At 41.0% G+C, this 23,459-nt stretch overlaps 2 protein-coding genes across 9 annotated transcripts in view; both read left to right on the top strand.

Annotated features, from left to right (window-relative positions):
* Nucleotides 1–23,459, top strand: part of LOC111246253 (uncharacterized) — a 96,886-nt gene that overhangs the window by 28,411 nt on the left and 45,016 nt on the right. The gene's annotated exons all lie outside the window — the stretch shown is intronic.
* LOC147756811 (uncharacterized) lies at nucleotides 93–23,309 on the top strand. 2 transcript variants are annotated; one of them, XM_086985377.1, is made up of 3 exons: nucleotides 16,365–16,517; nucleotides 19,411–19,580; nucleotides 20,746–23,309. In XM_086985377.1, exon 3 carries the CDS (start codon nucleotides 21,920–21,922, stop codon nucleotides 22,517–22,519), a length of 600 nt encoding a protein of 199 aa, XP_086841503.1. In that variant the 5' UTR covers nucleotides 16,365–16,517; nucleotides 19,411–19,580; nucleotides 20,746–21,919; the 3' UTR covers nucleotides 22,520–23,309. The 2 variants fall into 2 exon arrangements, with proteins under 2 accessions (XP_086841504.1, XP_086841503.1); XM_086985378.1 differs by lacking the exon at nucleotides 19,411–19,580 and having other exon boundaries at nucleotides 93–16,517; nucleotides 21,058–23,309.

Genomic DNA, 23,459 nt, shown 5'->3' with positions numbered 1-23,459 from the left:
GCATCGTGCATACTTCTACAAATCGTTGCATATTACTTTTCCTCGGAAAAGGTCCCTTGTATCTCAATGCCGACAATATAAAAAATGTATGTTGCTCTTTATTACTACGTTTGTCTATAAATATGCTGATTATAATGCGATACCTAGAAAGCCATTACCTGACGCTAAAACCTACTAATATATAAACAGTATTATCGGGTTGTTGAATCATAGAGCAAGCCTAGTAAGCGACAAGGGCGAACTGCGGCTGTGCAAATGCACCTTCAAAGAAACGCTTGTCATGTTGTGTACAACAGGAATATTATATAGTTTTTTGAAGGTGTACATATGGGAACACTAAAGGAAAGTATCGCTATGCCAACACAGATATATCCAGATTCATATAATCAGATTTGTACGATGTAATGACTCAATAGCACAGTTCGTGCTGTATTTAACGGGGCCAGGTTATATAAACCAGAGCGAATATTAAGACAGGAAGTATTAAATACCAAGAGCAATGGAATACGTTGAAATAACAGGTTAACAATGCAGTTCGACGTTGGCCTATGGGCTATTTGGAACTGCCAAAAAATCAGTCTCGGATTCTGTCGCCACAAGGAACCCTCTTATTTTTTGATCGTCAAATGTGTAATCTGTGGGTTCTCTAAAGGCCTTGGCGATGTTGTACAAACCAGGCCTCAGAAATATAATAGGCACTAATAAAATTCGATCGATGGCTTTTGCTGTGATTTTGCCAAAGAAAGGAATTTCTCTCATTTGTCACTGCGTCCGTGTCGAGGCAAGGTATCGCTAACGCTGATCGGTGTCACCCCTTACGGCCGTACTTGGCTTACGTATTGCATGAATTTCGTCTATGACGGGATGTATCATGTTTTATCCTGGGATAATCGAGCTTTTGCTAGATTTTTCTAGCCAGTAGCTTTTCTGTATAGAACACACGGGAAAATAAGCAGATGTATCATCGTGACTCGAATCGCCTGTACAATAGAGAATACCGAGAAATATCTTTTAAGCAGTATAAATGATTATTATAATAGTAGAACAATAAATAAATGATGTTTTAGGTTTTTGACGACCACTTCTTTTCATTGATGAAAAGGGACGTGCTATATACAATATAACAATTCAGTTATATATATATATATATATATATATATATATATATAACAGTTTTGTGTAATTGTCCATGTCTGAAAAAAAATCTCTCCGAACCTATAGTCGTCTGCAACATTGTTTCTAAAATGAAAACACATCCAATTCTCTCGGGGAAGTGAGAAGATAGCAATAGAGTAAGTGTTATTGTGTTTGAGAGCTCGTGCTGCCTTCAGCGTCGAGTTAAAAACAAATCTCTCGTTGACAGTCTCGTATTATTCGGCATGACGTTCGGATATAAATACAGAATACATTGTTTCCTATTACAACGAAATAGGCTCAGAGCTATTCGCATCATTGCCATCGTCGAACGTAAAAATTGACAGCTGTTTCAGTGTTGGTAATGGTACTGGTCGTACCAAAAGCAATGAAAAGAACTTAATAATAGAATTAGTACCGGACCGACCCAAGATCCGTGGGTCTTAGCTCTATCCTATCCATGAATGCGTATGGATTTTTTGTTGTTTCGGAAAGTAAATCGCTTCATTTTTCACCAAAGTCTCCATATTTGCCCTAGTATGGCTATTCAAATAAGAGCAAACTACATTTGAATCTGGCGCTTCTGTGTGTTTTGCTCTTTGTCCAGAAGAGTTTGCCATACGACTCTACCCGTAACATACCATAGATATCAATATATCGCTGTTCAGCAATCTCACATCTTCAGTGAGACAAGGCTACCCTTCAGGAAGATCTTCAAATGTCTTCACATTCGGTATTCGCTCCACCGAAAACGGCTAGCATCGTTTCTAAATTTTATCTGGTAATAGTGATTCATCGGCAAAATAGACATGTTATTGTACGTTTTTATTACGCATCACGTTCCACATAACCCTTTTACGGTATGAGACCATTCCAGCTCTCACCAACAAAGCGACGGTGTCACCACATCATTGTAGATCTGTTCCGTGAATTTCCACTGAAATACTGTACCCCTCTATTTGACATCTGTCGTTTTGTGCGATTTAGCATCCTATCATGCCCCATGGACCTTCCATCGATGTCTGTTACCTAGATTTTGTTTATTATTACTATTATCTATTATTAGGTTAAAATATGGTAAAATACAAGATTATACTCAGTTGCTAGATTATGCTCAGTAGATTATATATAACAAAGTTGGCCTTTTTCATCGTTCTGCCGCATGTCAGCGTCGGCAGGTCATCGAGGCAGCAGCGTTCGATGCGTCGTCCGATACGCTATTAGTTTAGTAGTTTTAAAATCGTACGTGGATGGCGTATCTGGCAGCATAGACGTCGCCTCGGCCATTTTTCCCCCTGCTTTGATTTATTTTGCCACTAGCAACGGGATTAGATTATACAGTGAAATAGCTTGTTATTATGTCTTCTATTTCTGCTGCAAATGATCACATTGAATGGTGAGGACCATATAGTGCGGCGTGTGATAACCACGCTTCCATTTTGGTCATATTATAAGAAACAAACGTATAGGAATTGCGGTGTCCTCAGCCATAAAAGGCAGACACCTCACATAGATCCGTACAGATACTAGGCGAGTATAGACGATGCCGACAATGTGTACAGAACCACAAGCAATCGTATAATTTTTTTGTGTTGTTTTTGTTAATATATTTATATCATGCATTAAAAACAACAAGCTCTGCATGAATTTCAGCTGCCTTAAAAATATCGGCGAATTCTGCTTATTTATGTCTAGAATATTTTCTATGTATTAGTAATATGCTTCTCTTGGCGCAAACTGAATTTGACCTGAGGTGTTATCATTGTAGTATATATATATACATACACATACATGTGTGTGTATATATATATACATATATATACACACTAGTGATCGTCGGCATTCTTTTATGCTGTTTTACGTATACGACGATAAATTGACGAATCAGAGAGTTGAACATTGCTCAATCTCACTCCACGACAAATGGACTTTGTAAAACACTTTTGTTGTAGGAGAACAGATTAAAACAAAGAGAAGAAAGATAAATATGATATATAAGATAATTTCACAGCGGCAAAGACGTGTAGCATCACGTGTCTGTCTCATAGATTTAATCGTACGCCCAGCATTTCGTCGTATGTTATGTTAGCCCGGTAAGAGAAACATGACGTATCTTCAAAATGGGCACAGACACAGGCGCCAACGGAGCGACGAGTGACCATTCAGCTGTCCATACTCAAGTTCAACTAGTAGAAGGCAAAATTCTGCGGTAACGCCGTCTCAATTGTTGCTGGTACAGAGATATTTGAATGGTGACTAGCACACAGGTTGTGGGGAGCTAGACGCTTTGAGACGCATGAGCATCTAGTAATAATCGTCAGAGGAGTACATGTACAAAAAGGTGCACACAACAAACTATTGCTAAAGCAATGTGTAACACGTATTTACATTATGGTTCCCGCCAATTAAGAGGACGGCTTATATTATAGCGTGGATATTTTATATATGCGTGCTTATAGGAAAACGTATAAATTGACCTAAGTAGTAGTCAGCAAAGAGCAGAACAGTTGCTTTATCTGTCGTTGTACGTTCGAGTTAATATGTGTATTTGCATAGACCAGTAGATATAGATGTATTCTATAATTATTATTTCAATCAAAAAATCCTACAGGATGTACCCCTTCACTACTCCACTTCGATGCCATCCCTCACTTACAATCTTACTAATAATCAGTGTGGCCCATGCTGTTCATCCTAATAAAGTACAGTATACTCATTACAGAGTCGTTCCATAGAAACCGGCTGATATATGTCGGATTCTCTAAGCGCTGAAACTTTTCGACTTCGAACGTCTGTCTACCACGACAGTTTCCTGCAGGATGGTGGCGAGTCGCGTCATGCTTATGTAATAATTCATAATAATGCCAATACCCTTTGAAAACACGGAACTAGGCTCAACATGTCGATTTCTGCAAAACTTCATTATATATTGATAATTAATGAAATATTTCGCCTGGGCGTATGCGCCCCCAAAAACATTAGATTGAGATCTACACACCATATGTGCGAAACCTAATTCGACTATTCTTTGAATTCGTGGTACACTTCACTTTTATTATCTTCATGTGCACATCCAAGGCGCCAAGTATGGCCTGTTTTGTGAGAATGCCTAGGTATATCAGCAAGGCGTAGCAATACATTACATGTAACTATTTCAGGTTATGTTGCTGTGCCGGCACGCGTTACGTGCTTGCGTACCACGTTACTGTCCTTATAGGTCTTACTACATCCTTTAAATTATTTAGGTTTACACGCGGCGAGCATGTCGCCTGTCCACGCTGTCTTTTCACATAACGATGCCCTACATAAAGTTGCGCCTTGAGATCGGAATGAAACAAATCAGAAACGCACTACGGCCTTTATTTCTGCCTTATTGTACTCGAGCACCTATGTAACAACTATCATTGCGATAATAATATTAATAACAGTTATTCTTAAAAGCGTCATCAAAGAAGAAAAGGTAACCTTAGAAACTACAAGCCCAAAGAGTCACGGGTGTTTACACGAGACACCTGCGAATACTCAACGAGCGCTTTCGCCCAGAGCCTTTTTATTGGCTTACAGCAGCTGTTGGACACGCTATTTCGAAAGAACGTTTTACTCTTCTGTTTACAAGATGAGAGTTCCTGTTATTGACGTGCGCTTATGACGCATAACGGATCTGCATTCGCGTCTCGTTTCCATCTCGGAACACATTTCCACATGACATAACGTATATTTCCCCTCTTCAACGCGTTCGTCGGATGTTTTGATGCTGCTCCTACCATTGTAGATGCTTAGCCTATTTGGGACAACTTATGAGTTCCCTGAACGAGGAAAAGACAACAGAACCTTTGCGTTGGTGCAAATGTCGTGGATTCGGTGTGTTGATGGGCAGAGCGTTTCACCTGAACCCAAGAAAAGCAACTTATGTAACCACCCGTTGATGCATCGCTACTTGCGACGCGTGCTTTCGAAGTGTTACGAAACAGTCTGTGGAAGAGGACGGCTTGGGGAGGACACTGCAATTAATAGACTGACCGTGGCCTCCCCCAAACGAGGAAAAAGTCGACCTCGGAAAAACTGCAGAGAGAAAGGGCCGTCCAGACAAGGGCCGAAAAAGGCGACACCAAAGGCGGGTGAGCGTCTGGTTGTTGAGTCAAGAGGAATCGTAGCGAAGGGCAACCGGTGCTTGCTCTATGTTGAATGTCTCATAGCTGTTGGAAAAGCAATGACTCGAGCGTAATAGCAATAACAGCTTCGTAAAGAGTAGGTACTTTCATCTCTGTATTTACGAGCATAAAGTGTAAAATATGCCGATTCCAAGCTATAGAATATGCATTAGGTTCTGACTCAGCTGCGTAGGTAATTACGAATGTTGTACTTCTATTTGTTTCGCAGATGTATTTATGTCTTCGTATTCATCTCGAACTATATTATAATTATCAATCAGTTTATTAGTTAGAACTATGTGAAAATAATTGAAACAGATACAATTTAATTTTTTCCCATTCGGATGACTAACGAAGATAGGATCTGTAATTATCTGCGTCTGGGCACACCTCCACTGTTCTCGTTGTTTGGTTTTTATATATAATATCACCCTATCTCGTGGGCGGTACGGTAATACATTTTCGAAATTTATTTTGTCCTTAGTTGGCAGCCTTAGCTCATTTAGTAAGCCTAATTGCCCTGGTTACATGGCGGTCAAGTACATGGCAGACCTCATAATGGTATGAAGGATAACTTAGAAATTCGTAGGATTGTTCTGTTTCGAAACGGCCCACTCGCCACGCTTGGAGCTGGCTTTCTGCAGAAATGCTTAACCCCACTACCGAGCGTACACCAGAGATATTTGTTTAATGTATGTAACATTTTGTGGGTTTGGCGCCTGTTTAAGCGTGTGATGTGGCAATCTTTGTTGTTGGACCCATTGTGCCGTATCCCTTCACGGAATATGCTACGAGAAGATGCTCCGAAACATGTAGCTATCGATTATAATTTCAACATACAACAACATTCTCTCTCAAGCTGAAAGCAGCCGAAAAAATAGTTTATCATTTCTCGCTACCGATAAATACTGCAGCTCATGCTCTCGCGCCTGTATGTACAGTGAATCTGCCTTTGATGCACGTACCCCAAGAGCGAGGCAACTGCTTATAGGTTTTTAGCTCCATTTGGGACTCGTCACGGCCTTCCAGAGGAGGATTGTGGCGCATCGCCTTAAAACACGAACTTACACTGATAGCGATTTTGCCCTGGGCGCTAACCCCTTCAGATATGTCCATTGGCTTCAAACTGAGGTTATCCGCTAAAAGAAGTACCTTAGGTGTCCGAAACATGTCGATATTGTTACATTTAAAATGGATTCATTATTGAAGTTATCCGTTTCGAGGACTGGGCATATGATTCTATGCAATCGAAGCTGCAAAATTATATATTGTGCTAGAGCTAAGGCCCACGAAGGGCGTGCTTTAAATTAAGTAAAGACCGTGGTATATCTATTTCACCTTCGTACGTTTAATCAGCTCAGTGATTGGCACTTACAACTTACAACAGTCACCAACACAACAGTGAAACACAACGTCTGGTTTTATACATTGATGGTTACGAGGACTCGAAGAAGCAAAATGTGTACAACTTTCCACCAACTTCTATTTTGATTACTATATCATTCATGGCAATTCGTATCATAGCGTAGAAGTAATTTATATGAATTCAGTTCGGTGTAATTTTTCGTAATATATTAAAGGGTATCGTAATTAATTCCGGCCATGCTTTAGCGTAACACAGATGCGTAACTGAAACTCGAACTACGGCTGTTGTATCTCGAAGTGGAAAGCGTCTCTTCTGACTAGCAGAAATCAGCATAAAGCCTATCAGGACAAGTCCTAAAAGCTCCAAGTGTGCTAAGCTGAGGGTTCACTAAATGAGTATGTCTGGACCGCTTTCGACTGCTTCAACCTCGCTCAACTATATCCTCACAACAGCACACGATGAGACAAATAATTTATTGAGGCCTAGAGGAGCGAAAAGTTGAATAAGAATAGCGCTGGTTCAGCAGGTAGACGTACGCTTGATTACAATAAAAGGACTATGGAGAAATATCGATTATTCTTCTGTCTTCGGCTATATTCAATACGTCTATTACATTATATTTGACTTAAAAGAACGTCATCGGTATTATTCGACGTTCACCGAATTGAGCTTAACACGGGCAAGAACGAAATTACCGCTCCAGTCGACCAACAGACTAGAGTGAATGCACCACTCGTGCAATGCACAACTTGTCACTTTGAATTGCGTTTCCAGTCAAGAGACGACACCCCCGGGCTTTCTCGTACTGATTGACCCCGCAGATACCAATGGTGAACTACAGGGCACTCTCTGATACCCATTATCACCCAAAGCGGTATGCTCAATACGAAATCTGTACCGCAATAGCCATACCGGAAATGTCCTGTGACTTTTCGGTCAGGGTTAGTGGCAGTCGTGTTTACTCATCTGAGCCTGCGTGACGGCAACAATAACAACAACAGGCCAGATATAACTTAATTTTAGCGGCTTTGTAGCACACAATATCCAGTTGGAACTGCGCTGAAACCCGCCTGTCTCGAACTATAGGTGGTTCTTTCTACCACCGGGAACTCCCATTGTACTCGGTAACAACTTCTGATAAAAAGACAGTCTCTCTTGGCCCACCGATCGTCTCGAAGTGGCTTTCGGAGATGGCTTCGGCCGATCGTGAAAACACCACAATCTGTTCGATTTTAAGAAGTTTTAGGTTTACGATCGTGGCTGAGCAGCAGGCACCTGAGAGATCAGTGCTACAGCTTCTGTCTTCAGTCAGAGAACAGAGCGCGCCATTCGTCACTCTTTTACTGAATGGACAAAATGCGGAAACAGAAATATCTCAGTGTCGTTTTCCGCCATTCATAAACTGGTCCGAGAAAGTGGGTTTACTGTAAATTGAATTCACTATCCTTCGGCCGTTGATGTACAGGTAGGCCAGAGAAAGGCCAGTCGGGCCAAAGCTACTTGAATCTAGCTCGGCAACTAGAACAAGTAAGTTCACTGGGATTAGATATAAACGAATGGATCTAGCCAGGGTCAGGGGATTTTTCAGATCATTGATACATCACAATCCGCACGGTCATTTCGAGCTTAGTTTTCTCATTGAAAATGGACGCTTGCCTATCTTGACATAGGGATCGCGGCAGCCTACAACCAAAATAGAGTACACGCTGGCAACATGACATGAGTTTAAATAAAAAAGCATTTTAATCATCTGTTCAGTGTTGACATGTTAAGTTTAATTAAACGCAACACATATGTATAAAACGATCGATTTGCGTATGTATGATCAATTAAGTTAGATCTTTGACGTGGTCAAAAAGTCAACTTTTGTTGCTCCTTCAGGTTAACTAGATTGAATGAAGTTTTCGATTTCGATGTAAGTATCAATACTTTCGATATACACGGGCATGTTGGACACTGGCGATGTTCTTTGCCTGTTAACGGTATGATGCTTCGTATATATATACATATATAATAGTGCAGAGCCAGCTAGTTTAAACAATATACTTCGTGCTAAAAGGTTTTCCAACGTTAAATAGCGCACACCCATAGAGCGGCCGAACAGTTAACACATCGGAAAAACAGGAATTCAGTGGATATTAGAAAACAAGTGTTCCGAGACAACAAGATAGCCCACTAAATTCTAAGCGAAAAACTGTCGTAGAACGGATCTTAGATTTGGCACGCCGCAACAGTGATGCGGGCACACACTTAATTATATACGGCCAGTCGTTTCTTCGTAGTCATTATCGTCTGAGAGTGCTTTTCAAAATAATATTTTCCAAAGAGTCAAAGCCCAGTTCCTGTCAGCTTAGAAGATAAACACCAAGGATATAGTGTTCTGTAGGTTGTAAGCGCAGCCCACGTAAATGAATAGAAAAAACGTGCATCAATTGAGCATTTTCCGGGGCCTATTCCTACTGAGAATATATCTTGGCTGAGGGCGCAGATCAACTTTTGACTTTCATCAACTCCTGTGAAAGTTGCTGTTGGGACGTGTTACGACCGAGCCTGCGGTATTATTATGAAAAATGAAAAGCGTATTTACCAAAACTTTTTCTTGCCATGACCAGGTAAAAATCATCCTGTTATATTAGACCATCTCGTACTGGTGTTGCTTTATCCCTTTCGATAATATGGAGCCTGAACATTTAAAAAAAGAGCTTTAATCTTTGCCATATCAGGCAGCCAAGCACAAACGTGGATTTACTTTAAATTAACCGATAAACGGCTTATAGCATTACAAAGGGGCACCCTTTCACCCACCTTAAGGCTGTGTGTAATCAAAACAACAGGAGGCAACGGCGTCAAGCATAACTTGTTGATGGCAACTTAAAATAATTCCATAGCATTGATATAATTCATGTACCTTGTTTATATATTTGTCATTTTTTGTCATAATATTTTATTGCGGTTAAGCTTTGTCTTAAACTGATGGATGGATCTACATGCAGCATCCGTCGATTAGACGTCGTTGCAGCTCAGATCGCTTTCAGCATGAAGTTACTTTTCCGTAGCAAACAGCATTGTAAAAAATGAACCATACTAATGAGAGCATTAGGGATTCAATATCATTAGATAGAAAGATGCATTTCTGCTACAGCCCATAATGGCGTTATGGAACCTCAATGGAAATTAAATAGAACCATAGAGTTTCAACAAAACGTTCTGTCACCCTGAGCCACTTGACCGCTTGATAATGACGAAACGCAAATAGAAGGTGTGTACATGAGCCTGATCCGTTTGTTTCAATACAGTAAATCTTGTTCGGAAGATGCTGTCCATTGTTTGATGGAATGAGCTCCGGCTCATAGTTATCATAATTGAATGAAGTATTATGTGAGTCCTCTTTCTGTCTTCAAAACAGGAGCTGGATAAAGACCACTTACTCAGGCGTCCTCTATTGAGTGGGACGATTCGGTTTCTCTATTGGAGACCACGGCAACCCTTCGTTGCAAAAATCTCCAACAAAGTTACGCACAACGTTTAACAATAGGGTTAATAAGTTGACGATTCTCACAGAACATAACGTCTTGCTTTCTAAGCATAAAATGGCGAGATATTCAGATGACCATTGTTCTTATGAAGTACTCAGGATGTTCTTTGCGCAGATGCGACCCTTACATCTTAGCTACCAACGTCGATTGTCGGTAACGCTCCAAGAAGCAATATTGCAAGCATTATTGGCAAGAAGCAATATTGGAGGAATTCATATTTGTCTGAATAATAGTGACGTTTTCTGATTTTTTTTCATGAACTAATTTGATTTGAGGATCGGAAGGGTAAGTCAGCATCAGACGTATAGGGTATTTGTGGATGGATGAGCCACGAACGTTCTGTTGTCAAATATTTATCCACGTCGTCTAGACTAGAATCTCGTTCTTCGTGCAGATACACTAGAATAGGACAGATAAACTTGGTTGCGGGTAGAGAGTGATGGGTCTGTCGGCCGTTGGCAATGAACACGTAAAATACGGGGCCACCCAGTTCGAACTGCGTCATAAAGAAAAGCTGAATGGGGTAATCAACGTCTGTGAATAGAAGGACATTGTTATGCTATTACACTTTAGTGGCGCATATATAAGTACAGGAATCGTTGAGCGAGCTACTTGATGAGCGGTTATTGTGTCTTTTGTAAAATGCTTTGTAACTAGCGTGTTGTTGTTGTTAAAAAAAAACTGACCAACTTCGTTGAGTTAAATAATACATTTTTAAAGGAAGATTAATTCTATATGGTTAGTATGTTGTTTACTTCAATATCCATATAGCTGGTTAGTACCATAGCTGGTAGTCCATATACGCTTGGTCGCCATGAATGGGGTCCCTGTTTGCCCCATGCACATGAGACGATAGGACTTACTAGCCTTATGTATCAGGCTAAACATGAGCAACATCACAAGTGACAAAAAGCTTTCATTTGAAAAGACAGGAGCCTTCAAAGACCTTGACTTTTAATTAAAATCAATTTATTGTAACAATGAATGCGGGTTAGTGTTTGACCTATAAAAAGATCCTTCTGCGTAGATTTACGCATCCCGAGACGAATAAACTGAATAAATGCTAAAATAGAAATAAGTAGTTACCCAAAAGCGTATATATGCATTTCACTAATCAGGAAGTATTTTCATTATTGACATAGTTTAGTAAAAATAGTAGTAAAACCGGTAACACCAAATATGGGATAGCAATGAACAAGAAGCCTAAAGAAGGCTACTACTGTTTATCCGTCATATTCAATTTACCGATAACTTCCGTATCAACGAAGCGAGCTAACTGCTTAGAGACGGTATATTCCTAAAGTGTATTGTTATACAATAATGTACCAACAGGAGTAGGTAACTATACCATAGAACAATTAACATAGCGGCAAGGACGTGTATGCTTAAATGTATTGATAAAAATATTCTAAATCTTCAACTTTGCTAGTTATACTGCAGCAGTCGTGTAGGAATTGCGTATATGAGGTAACAGCACAAAAAAGAAGAAACTATCACGAGTGCCACCTTGAGGATGAGCGATCTATCCGTTTTGTCGGGCGTCGTCAGAACTGTAAATCTATGTTCTGTTATGTACGTGTTAACGTAAAGAGATGACAACGGATAATCATTATTGGCAACTCCTTTAGCGGGCTACCTTCTTTACTATGCATATTGTATATCGTCTGTACTCGCAGAGTAGATCACCAATTTAGTTCTTTGAGGGAATATGGTCTAACTTATAATGGATTTGGCTAATGTCATGCCGCTCTGACTCTACCAGACGAATTGTATAAAACGACACAAGAATCTGTCAGTAATAGGTTGCAGGTTCTGACTGAACCCGATCTTTGCCAAGGATCTGGCAAGAAAATAAACATTCTGATTAAAAACAATGTCTCTATACTTGAGTCGTAAGCAGCGCATTTTTTTTTAGTTGTCCTTTGTTGAAATTCCTATCAAACTTCATTTATTATTCGCTCAAAACGAATAGTACGAGTTACTACGTTTTTATATGCATGTTTCGCATGCCTATTAGATTTAGCACTACAGTAGATTTATCCATAGCAGGAGGCAGATGCAATTTACAGTGACGCCTATTTGCTATCTCATTGCCAGCCCCGAATCCCACTCCTATCCTCCAGCTTTGAGTAAAGCCTATTTTGTATGTGATAGAAACATCATATTGGCAAGCACGTTCAGCTAGCGTGTTCTAACGCCAAGTTCACCGACAACAACCTCTGAAGTTACAGAAGTCAAACTGAAGTCCGAATCTCTGAACTAATAGGAGCGTTCAAAATGAGTCGTTGACAATAGTTATAAACTTCATGGAATGTCGCTTTGGACAGTCTCATGACCTTCCGGAGCTCCAGCCACAGCGTATATCTGTTCTGGGCTGGAACTTCCTAATATACCTGCTCTGAAAAGCCACTGTGCTTTGTGGCCTGCTATTGTCAATAGCTGACGACTGAAGGCTTTCGTCGTACTTAACTATCGCCTTCTACGTTCCGCCGGGTAACCAAAGCATAAACATGAATGCTAATATCAGTGAAAACATTTCTTGGAAGCTATTAGAAAATGACCCTACACAAACTTTACTTGTCAATTAAATAGTTGTATTAATGTTACAGTTAGATAACAAAGCGTCGAGGGACCCCTGGCTTCTATGGCTTAGATTCTATTGCTATATGAGGGAGAGAGACATCAACGCCGCCTCATGGACGAGTGCACGTCTTGCATGTGCACGACTGAAATCCGAAAAAACAAGTCCTATTTGCGATAACACCTCATACCCTGCTGCAATCGTACACTGCTCTCTCTCGCAGCGTCTATAAGCCTCGAACTAAATAAATGAGACAATAACGATGGCGACGTTTTGATAGTTGACGAGACAGAAGAACACCAACTGGAGAAGGTCCTTTGGCGGAAGCGTTTGCTCGTTTCAGTCAATAGGCAACGCATAGACGTTGACTCGCAAACCACTAACGTATATGCCACACTGGAATAGCCGTTCGTACGTTATCGTCCAGAAACGACGGAAAGGGTTGGGGAGACGCGTTGCTTTACGACGAAAGAGGCAGTCCTAATAGAGGAACAAAGAGGCCAGCCGAACGCCGTCTTTGTTCTATTAACTAATTTGTCACCTTTGTGACGATCCGACTGAGATCATTGAAGATCGGTGACCATTGAATAGAAGAAAACATGGAGATTTATTGTTGAGGAAATACTGGGCAAATTGGAAGGGCTAATCTGTCAAAGTGTATAGGGAATCGCCCCCGAATAGATGTCGCGCGAAGGATTGAATAAAGGAATGCCGGAGATGATTAAACAACCTGTACAAAATCACCGATGTCGTTTATCGACTAAGCAGACCTTGATAAAGCGGCAATAAATTACTTTACGATATATCAGCCTACGACTATAAAGCGTAATGTTCGTGTGGAATGGCCTATGTACAAACTGTCTCAATACCATCTACAAATGGATTATTAGTCTGAAAGGTGCTGCGAGTTTTTGTGTGATCTATCGATACGTCATACGTAAAGACACTCGACAAAGAAAATAGTTAAGGTTTTGTTGGTTGTTGTCAAACAGCGGCTGACGTTCAATTCTTCTGCATCTTCGTACTATATTTAGGTAAACTTATATCTTTATTTGGCTATATTTTTAACTAGTTAAGTTAATTCAAAGTGTTTTAGATTTTACTGCTTGTTAACCTGTATCTTCCTTCCGGAACAGAGCTATGTATCTCGCTTGTCGATGACGGGAATCAATGCACGGAACAATCCCGATTCTCAGGCGCTATAGACCGTACGTACATTGCAAAAGTAAATCTACAGTTTTACTAACTGCGCAAAGTGCTTTACGATTTCGTATCTAGCAAGAAATTAATACGTTATCGAGTTAAGTCAAGGACACAGTGGTGTATCGGGTGTGTCTATCTACTCCACTAGTGAGCGTTATATATTATACTGGTAAAGTCTATTTATGATTATTGAGCCCCATTTTTTGTTTTTATTTTGTATTCTCTATATTTAAGGATTACATACCGTTGGCAAGCTATTCTGTTGCCCTATAGAACTGTTGTCGTCGTTTTGTTTAAGTCACAAGTATCAGCCTTCTGTGGGGCCTTAAAGATGGCGATCATTTCTTACAGTACAATTGATATAAATATATATAGAGAATTTTTGCACCTTTTTTTACCACCATATCGGAAGGTAAAAATAAGTGTTTTCTATACTTCTAGCAGAGAAAACAAATATGAGGTAAAGCAGGTGTGAAATAGATATTTTCTGTTACATGACATAGCCCATCCTCGAGATCGTGGAAAGAATATAATATTGTGACTTGAATGAAATTATAACGCCATCTTTGTTTAGCCACGAGGGTGCTTCTGAACGTTAAGGAGCACTTAACTATGTCCAAACGAAAAAAGAAACAACGAACCATAATGGCCATCCTGAACACACAGACCTACAATATCCGCGCACACAAATCGTCAACTAATTCTTGTTTCAATATATAACACCGAGCTTAAAACTGTTTTATAGCGTTGTTACCAGGTCGGCCATCCAAATGTATGCCATTTCGTCTTCCTTTTTAATCGAGTCGTCGGTAATTAAATTCCGTATGTGCTCTATGGCATCCTTCACAGGGGCGACGCAGGCCTGCAAGGCGTAAGCTAGTCGCGATCCTATATGAACAGGGCTTGTGACTTTTGTGCGCTCGTTTTTCTGATACTCTATGCTTTTTCTCAATAAATATCTCTTAGCGTTCCCTTACAAGAGATGCTGTCTTAACCATATAAGAGTGTGACCTAACAGACTTTGAATAAACGTCTACAGCCTTTTTAAATACATCCCCCATTGCCTGTGGTACTTCGATGACACAGCTGAAAAGCCTAACTTGAAACGGTTATGTTTTTAGTGTGAAAAATTGGACGCAAGCTACCTAGTAGGCTTTATATCTATATGCTAGACAGTAGGCCCTCGGAACACATTACACCCAAAATGTCTAGTAGATTAATTATTAACCAAATGTGGAAACTCAGATATCTGTTAGTCTTGCTAGAAGTTTGACGACAAAGTACTTATACTACATTCCACTAGCATTTTTGCATGCTTTCTGAGTTAGGTGCATTCTATGTCACCAGCTACATATGGCATAAGCCCGACATTTTGCATTCCCTAGTCTGAATAAGCGTATTATAATCGTTTTTACTATACTTCCAAGCATCGTAGAAATGCTGGAAACAGCATTATCATAAATGACAAATCGAAACTAAAGACCAAATTAAATAACCTTAAAATATAACGATGCGATTCCTTGCTGAGCGTATCAGACTCAGCAGAACTGGACAGACGGAAGCATAGTAAATCAATTTAGTGTATAGGCGATTAGTTTGTAAAGTACCTTAACTTTGTGCCTATTCTTCACAGCCAAATTAAATGTAATCGATACATTTTTGTCTCGATTCTAAGTAATAAATACGTTTGTAAATGCTTATCTGAATTTAATTTACGCAGTTACTACATTGTGATAATGAACACGTTGGCTGTAGCCAATGAGGGCCCGCTTTAGCCGGGGTGATGCTATATAAATTAAGTAAAGGCAGCGAAATGCGCTCTTCTTCCAAATCCAAAATCACCGTGATCGGTGTTTTGATGTGTGAGCTAGTGTCTACGCGAAGCGACGTTTTCCGTTAAAGTCGACGAATAGTTCACCACCGAAAGAATATTGCTGAAGACACAACACTAGGCTTGTTTCTTATATATGTACTCTGTCAAATCCTTTGAGTAGCTCTCTCTGGAAGTTTAAACTTGTAGAAGGCAGAAAAGTTCGATTATAAATCGGGGAAATGTCAGTTTCAGATCTACAGTGTTTCAAATAATTTCCACATAAGCCGGCAATAACCGACTGGTATTATTGCTTCTACCCACATTGAAATGAAGGCACAGTTGTTCGCATATTAGTCGAAGCAGCCTCCTAGTTAGCTGTGATTTATCGCACATGCATAATACAACGTAAGCTAGCCTAGAAAGGCGATAATTTTTTGCAGTATACTTGATACAAACACAGTAGCACTCTTTTTAAATCGGCTTTGTTTATCGGTTGTACCGAATCGCTTGCTAAAACATTCGTTTCTAGTTATAGATTAATTTCGAATCTGCCCTATCTTGCTCTTTGTGATTTTCGTCCTTATTCCACGTAGCTGAAATAAGTATAGAGAGATGAATGTTTGAAAAATCATAGAACAAATCGAAGATGCAGCTCAGAGAGCTGATACAATCTTACGCTGGAAAATGTTTCCAAGAGTTAGTCTAAAGGCGATACGAGTGTGTTTCATCCGAAGTGAGTACTTTGTTAATTTTTGAGATGCGTTGATCTATCTTGTTATGGTATAATGGTCAATACTCGAATATTGTTTGTTAGCAATGGTCTCCCACATCGCCTCGTAAGGCTGAGCACTTTTCACACGCCCTGCGGATGCTTTGTGAATCTTGTTTCTATCAGGCATTTGATGATACCAGAGTTTTTCTTCCTTTCATTCAAATCATGCGGTCTCGGTAGAAGTAACAAACGAACAAAGGCCAGTTGCATAAGGTGACATGATGATAATTATCAGTTCGGCCGTCGCCATTGTAACCATAGAGACGTGATTGATCACAGCACGCCACACCCTTTTCCCAGTCGACATTTCAATGTTAAGATAATAGTAATTAGTAAGATAATAATAATAATAATAATTAAGTGCGATCAGCATACGTTGAGTTTTTGCTATGCTTTGTAATTTTTCACCAAGCCATATCTTTTCTTTGGTTACTTACACGCCATCATTGTTTGGACAAATACAGACCATTGCTATGAACAATGCTTAATCCTATTCTCTTTCTAACATTATGCTGATCTAGAATTATTTAGAGAACTGAACCAACAGAGAAAATTTGAAAAAAGCGTAAACACGCTTCGTTTCGTGCTGGGAACTAGCCTTCTGACGAAATGCATCACGGCGGTAACGGACGTAAAACTAGAGACCTTTTGTAGACAAGGTCTGTAAAAGGTTTACGTCAGATCTTTGGCTATCTGTAACTGTATTGACTGTGATTAGAGACTAATGAACGTAAAGGCAAAATTATCTTAAAAAAAGCAAAAATTAGTTAAAAATCAACGCTCACTGATTCAGCCTTGACCTCCCGAATATGAAAGCGCTAATAGAATTTGTTACAAATTAATGAAAATATTGGACGTTTTGAAAAAGTAGATCGAAAAGTTGAAAGCCAAAGAGAAGGTAGTAGCACATCGAGATTTGAAACGGAAGAACTGAGTGGCTGTGATCTGTCTCCGACTACAATCTCTAGATTAAAATGCGTGTGCTTTCTGTGCGCGCGTGTTTTGGGGTCTTTTAGGGGTTGTTAGAGTTCTTTCCGCTTCACTACTGAATAGCTCCGGACAGCCAATTTTATACCTTTAGTACTCGAGTAAGGAGGCTAAATGGGTAAGGCGTTAGGTTTGGCCTGCCTATGTATGTGTATATCATCATCGTTATATATATATATAATGTATCATATGAGAGCGCGACATTAGCATTTTACGTTCAAGCGTTTCCGTTACTGCTGTAAATCGGCGTGCTTACGACGTGACGAATGTCAGCAGCAACAAGCACGTAAACAGACGAACTCAATGCAGTTATCGTTCGTGTTATCAACTCTGCTGGCGTCAATAACGTCACTGCCTACATAGCTGACGTCATCGCTGCCAAGCCAGGCCGTGTTTTGGCAGAATTAATAACAACCTGACCTAATATCTGAACGACTGGCTTTTGTGTTTGGTTAAAAATATAAATACTTTTCTTTTTCGCACCTTGGCTGGCGTTGCAATAACTACAGACTAAACAATGGCAGCTACAAGAGGTCTTCTGCTACCCCGCCTTCTCTTCATAAATGTACAAAATCTTTAAGCGGCTCTAAAGGCCTACAATAAGGCCAAGCATAAATGATCGTTCTTTCCCGGGCCAGTCGATACCAGCGGTGCACCAGCCTGTACAACTAAGCAAGTTACGCTAAAGATTTAAGTTCCTTAGAATGTTTTACTAGCTTTCATAGATTTTTTAGAGGTATAATTAATGTTTAAAAGGCCATTACCCAATCTGACTTTTAAGGACTCGTGTATCTCCTTGATAAATTAAAAGTTATAGGCGATATGAACCCATGTACTTATTGACTGCTGCTCTGTATTGGCTTCTGCTGTACTGAATTTTCCATAAGTAGCACTCGATAGCTTCATAATAACACGCCACAGCTGTTTTCTCAAAAATAAAATGGCCAAGATTATAAACATAACGACCATATGATAGTCACACACGAAGCATCGTAGACATGAAATCCATTGATTGGGCGATAAAGTTAATCGAAGTTTAAAATAGCTGGCCGTAAGCTGCGATTATGAAAAAAATAATGCAATCAAATTTAATTCGTTTACCTTTATTTTTAATAGTAAAAAAATTCATACAAAAAATAGTTCAATGGTACAATATCCCAATATCAAAAAGAGCATATCGAGCCATACAACATAATTTCTTGCGAGGTAATTCACAAAAAGATTACATGTGGCTAGCCTGCAATGTGGCCTTCGTCAATCAGCATAACGTACGCTCAAACTAGGTTTGTCGGGTACCTGCCAGACGGTCCTGCTCTCATCACGAGGTTCAGCGTCTAATGTAACGTGGCCTGTCGCTTTGTCCCTCAGGCGCCAACAGGTGACTGCCTCACAATATAAATCGTGGGAGCGACAATAGCAATTATTTCGAATCACGGGGTCGCGGACGTTCACATCTACTCATGGTAGACTACTAAAGTGTTCTATACCCTTCTTCTCTATATCTGGGCATTTCCTTCGACCGTCATTCACCTCGGAATTAGGTTGCCGATTTACGTTGATCTTGACGATGCCGTACTTCATCTGACGTTACTGCATCGATCGTACGAGCCCGTAAGCTTCTAGGCTCGTGATTCGAACTTGTAGTACCTGCAATTCTACACTCGTTTACCCAAACACAGAGCAGAGGCACACTGAGGCATAGACGTCTAGGTGCACTGAGTGAGGAATAAATATAAAAAGAAATCATTCTTTGAAGACCTTCATCCTTTTAAAGATACGAAGCGCGAAGGAATTTCAGAACAAATAATGTGATAATTCTTTTACTATTGCCGGTACCAAAATAACGGTTTCATATATCGATGCAAAGGTTACCGTATCATGCCCCATGTTTACGCTGGTAATATTGACAGCGGCGACATCGATGGCGGCTCCAACGAGGACGCTGACAAAGTTGCACACAAAAGGAGAACATGAAAGATGCAGGACGCGAGAGAGAAGGAGATACAAGAAAGTTTATAGTACGCCACAAATAGCAAGGTTCGTATACTCACTTGTTGCTTCGGATGGGAGCTAGGGCCATGGGGCATACATTTTTCTTTTGTCTACGGCTGAATTGCGCGAGTCGTCAGCTATCGTATGTAGCAAAAAGAAGGTTGGGACAGACAGGGCAAGGAGGTATGGGGTATCAAAAGGTTTCTCCACAAAGTTACGATTGTTCACGACGGAGAAGGCTTCTAAGCAACAGTCCGCTTGCCCTTCAGGTAAAAACATTGTCTAGCTTGCGTGGCTGACCCCGATAGCTGGCTAGATGAGTTAGCGGACCTCGATAGGTTGTTCGACTAGCAACAGATCAGTGGCGGCTTTGTTGCCATACACCCCCACTCGTGCTTATTGCCTGCACCCGTTATCTAGCATTCTAGACTGGCTCAGCTGTTAACGAGTTCGTCAACAGCGCACTCAGGGCACATGGCAGCTGGGGTCTGGATTCAATGTAGTCGATGTTTGTCGACACGCAGGGCCGCCACCGTCAGCGTATATAGAGCAGAGTTAACATTTACATCGGCAGTCCGAAAGACCGAGGATACGAACGGTGGAATTTGCTTTCGTTCTTCGATCAAGCGGCTCCTACTGCTCGTGTTGAACACGCATTTCTTGCTGTTATTGTGCCTCCAAGTAGTCAAATGCGACTGAGATCAAAGTCGCTTGGAAAAACAGCTTAGGAACGGCCTATCGCCGCAGTAATCGCATATGCATTTTCGTACATTATATCATTAAGTATCGGCCAGCTTTTCTCAAGATAAAAAGTCGTGAAGTAACCTGTCAGGCAGGACCTGGTCCATACGTTGATCTAAATACGTTGACCCGGGAGGGAGATTCTTGTCATGTTTAATACATATGCAGTTCTTATCTTTTGTATAGGTTTTATACTGTCTGTACATGAGACATAGAGGACTCAATCAACGTGGTGAAGGTCAGCCCTTGCTCTAAAGTGCAGTGTTTGTGCCACTAATGATGACTATCTTAGTGTCGTTGGTGAAAGCATATTGTAACACGGTGTCTTTAACTTAATGGTAACAATCTAAGAATAAATGACTGATCGTCTGGACCATTGATAAGTCCTACTCGTCCTGTTTCAAGTGTGGCTTGTTAACTACATACTTTATGCTGCTCTGTTGTGTTGTGTTTTGCCATACTGTCCAAGGTCCTATCATCATCGTGTATGTACGTGATGTCCAGATCTAATCGATAGCAACCGTGCCAGCAATATGTTTACTAGTATCATCATGATCATCACTATGGTGTCTGGTAACGGGAAGTGCAACAGCACCATCTTTTGCAAGAATAGTACCAAAAAATTGCTAACTCTTAGCGTTTGGGCCAATATGGCGTCCCCTCACCATCAGCCTGCGCTAAAAATCATGTGGCCCTTGAAACGTTGAAAAGGCGAGATCATGCACGAAGTGAATAATCACAATTGCCGCTATTGACCACGGTCAACTGTACTGTTCGACAGGAGCTTGTTACCATCACCATCAGGGCACTACTGCTGGCTACTCGAAGACGCCAAGCGACTCGCAGGAACCCTACGCTGGCCGACCCATCTGCGACGCTAGCGGCAACTGCAACGGCGCAGGCAACGGAGCCAGCAACGTAGTACTTTGTAGCTTATCGAGGTTTGGCCCAGATACTTGCGCTAACCTAAATGTCAGGAGCAGTGGCCGTTCGCACTCCGCGTCTGGATGGCGCCATCATCAACATCGTCAGCCGCAGCAAGAGTCTTCCGATGAACAAGGATTCTTCCACTTCAGCCGTGTGGAATAACAGCAGCAGCAACAATTGCTATTTTCTTCGCCTTAGTCGTTGGCCCTATGGCCGCAGACGCAGCGGTAACAAAAGTAACAGCGACAAAAAGCCGCGGAAGCCCACGCTCTCGCCTGCAGCTTCCACTCGACGGGAGGGGAGGAGGTGGCAGCGGTACACCGCCACGCGGCCGCTCAAGGAGTCGCTGCCATCATCAAAGACACTCGCTAAAGACAGGAATCAAAAGGCAAGCGCAACATTCATTGCGGCGCTAAGCATCGGCGCAGTTCGCGCAAAACAGTTCACCTAAAGAACCGTGTTTATTGCCGCCGCTACCGTCGCCGCCATCTCCATTGTTAATTACGAAAACTCAGTCTTCACCACGTCATTCAACGAGGAACCACGGATAGCAAACACAGACTCCTTCGAAACTCGAGAGAACGCATTACGACAATTTTGTGCTTCGTTTTAGAACTAATACCAAAAATATCGGTCGTACAAGGAGCAGAAGTGATAAAAGTCACTGCGGCAATTGTTTCACCGACGATAATCGCGGCAGTAGCGAGCTCAACGACATGTCGTTTGTACCGATCGTCAACAACAAGTTGAATGTATATTCGGAACGTCAGCCAATTAGACGACATTCAGTTAGTGCGTCGCCGAGTCGGAGTCAACTTGTTGTTGAACGCAAATGTAATAGTTTATCGGTTTCACCATCAAAAAGCGGATTAAGAGGCCTGCATGGCTCCCTCGGATCATCGCCAATGTCGTCATTTATTAGTGCAATTTTCAAACGGAAAGCGAAACAGCCTCATCTACCGGGCGAAAGTACCATTGAAGTAGCAGATGAGGCTCTGCCGCAGATCCCTGGGGTCGAACGCAGCCGAAGCATAGATATACCTCGACCTATTTTGAAGGGTAGCAATCAGGGTCTGCAGACGCTGCCCGGCGATTCCGAGAATGATGACTCGGATCCAGAGATCTCTCCACGAAGTGAAGGTCGTCTACCTCGGCCGCGATCCGTATCGATCAACGAAGTCGTTGAAGTGCTCAGGATGGAGGACAACACGAAATTTCAAACTACACTAACTGATCGGCCGAGCACGCCCCTGTTCCGCTGGTTTCGTGATAGCGCCCCGCTTTGCGACGCAGAAAACGTAATGAACTACTCATGACTATGATCTAATGTGAAAACGTCAATCGATCTCTTTTACAGGCAAGGTTGCACCCCAGGAACAGTTTGGGAATGTTATGACTTTGATGTGTATACAATATATGCGGAGTACCAGATAAAATCCGATACATTCAGAAGCTGATACGCATCAAGTACTGCGCTAGAACTGCTAGCAGTTGAGAAGTAATTACATATAGGGGTCTGTGTATGGGATCATTAAGCTTGTCGTGACCGTATTTAATACTTCCCTAAGAAGAATCACCAACAACAATCACCACAAATTCGATTGCAGGAAATCCATATAACCTGCCGATGAAAACAAGCAGAGGAGATCCACAAAGCATGGGCGCCCAGCTACAACGTAATAAAATCATTACGCTGTCCGTATTTTCAGCAAAGAACGATGAAAAAACAAGACGAACATTTAGAGCACTGGTCGCCACCCCCTAAACGTGTTCTAGCATAACAGATATTGTACTGGCTATCTAATTCTTTTAAAGTATAGAACGAATAAAACAACTACGATGTTTGCTTGAAGCCAAAACAGAGACGTGCCGCCGGTATCGGGACCCGTTATGTAACATGTGTGCATACGTACCAAAGATGAGAAGGTGGAGCAGTGAAAGGATGACCTGCGTACTAATCTATTTATTACGTTATATACAAACAAATATACTCACAGAATCTATATATATACATACATACAAATATATGTATCACTCACAACAAGGCGTTTCCCATTAGTACTGTAAATGATGTGCTTTAATAAATAAAAAAATTTAAAGAAACAATTCTTTTTTTCTTAATTTCGAAATGTAGCTTAAATTCGACACTGGAAACTAATTTCTTGATATCAGAGGTTGACAATGGATAAAGTTTGTTCTTTTTTCCTGCATAAACCGCTGTAATCAATTATAGGCTTAGTTATTCACATATTATTA

The sequence above is a fragment of the Varroa destructor genome, unplaced genomic scaffold (genome assembly GCF_002443255.2).
Source record: "Varroa destructor unplaced genomic scaffold, Vdes_3.0 BEIS01000003.1, whole genome shotgun sequence".
Lineage (NCBI taxonomy): Eukaryota > Metazoa > Arthropoda > Arachnida > Mesostigmata > Varroidae > Varroa > Varroa destructor.
The sequence above is the reverse complement of the archived record's forward strand: the minus strand, read 5'-3'. Positions and strand labels throughout refer to the sequence as shown.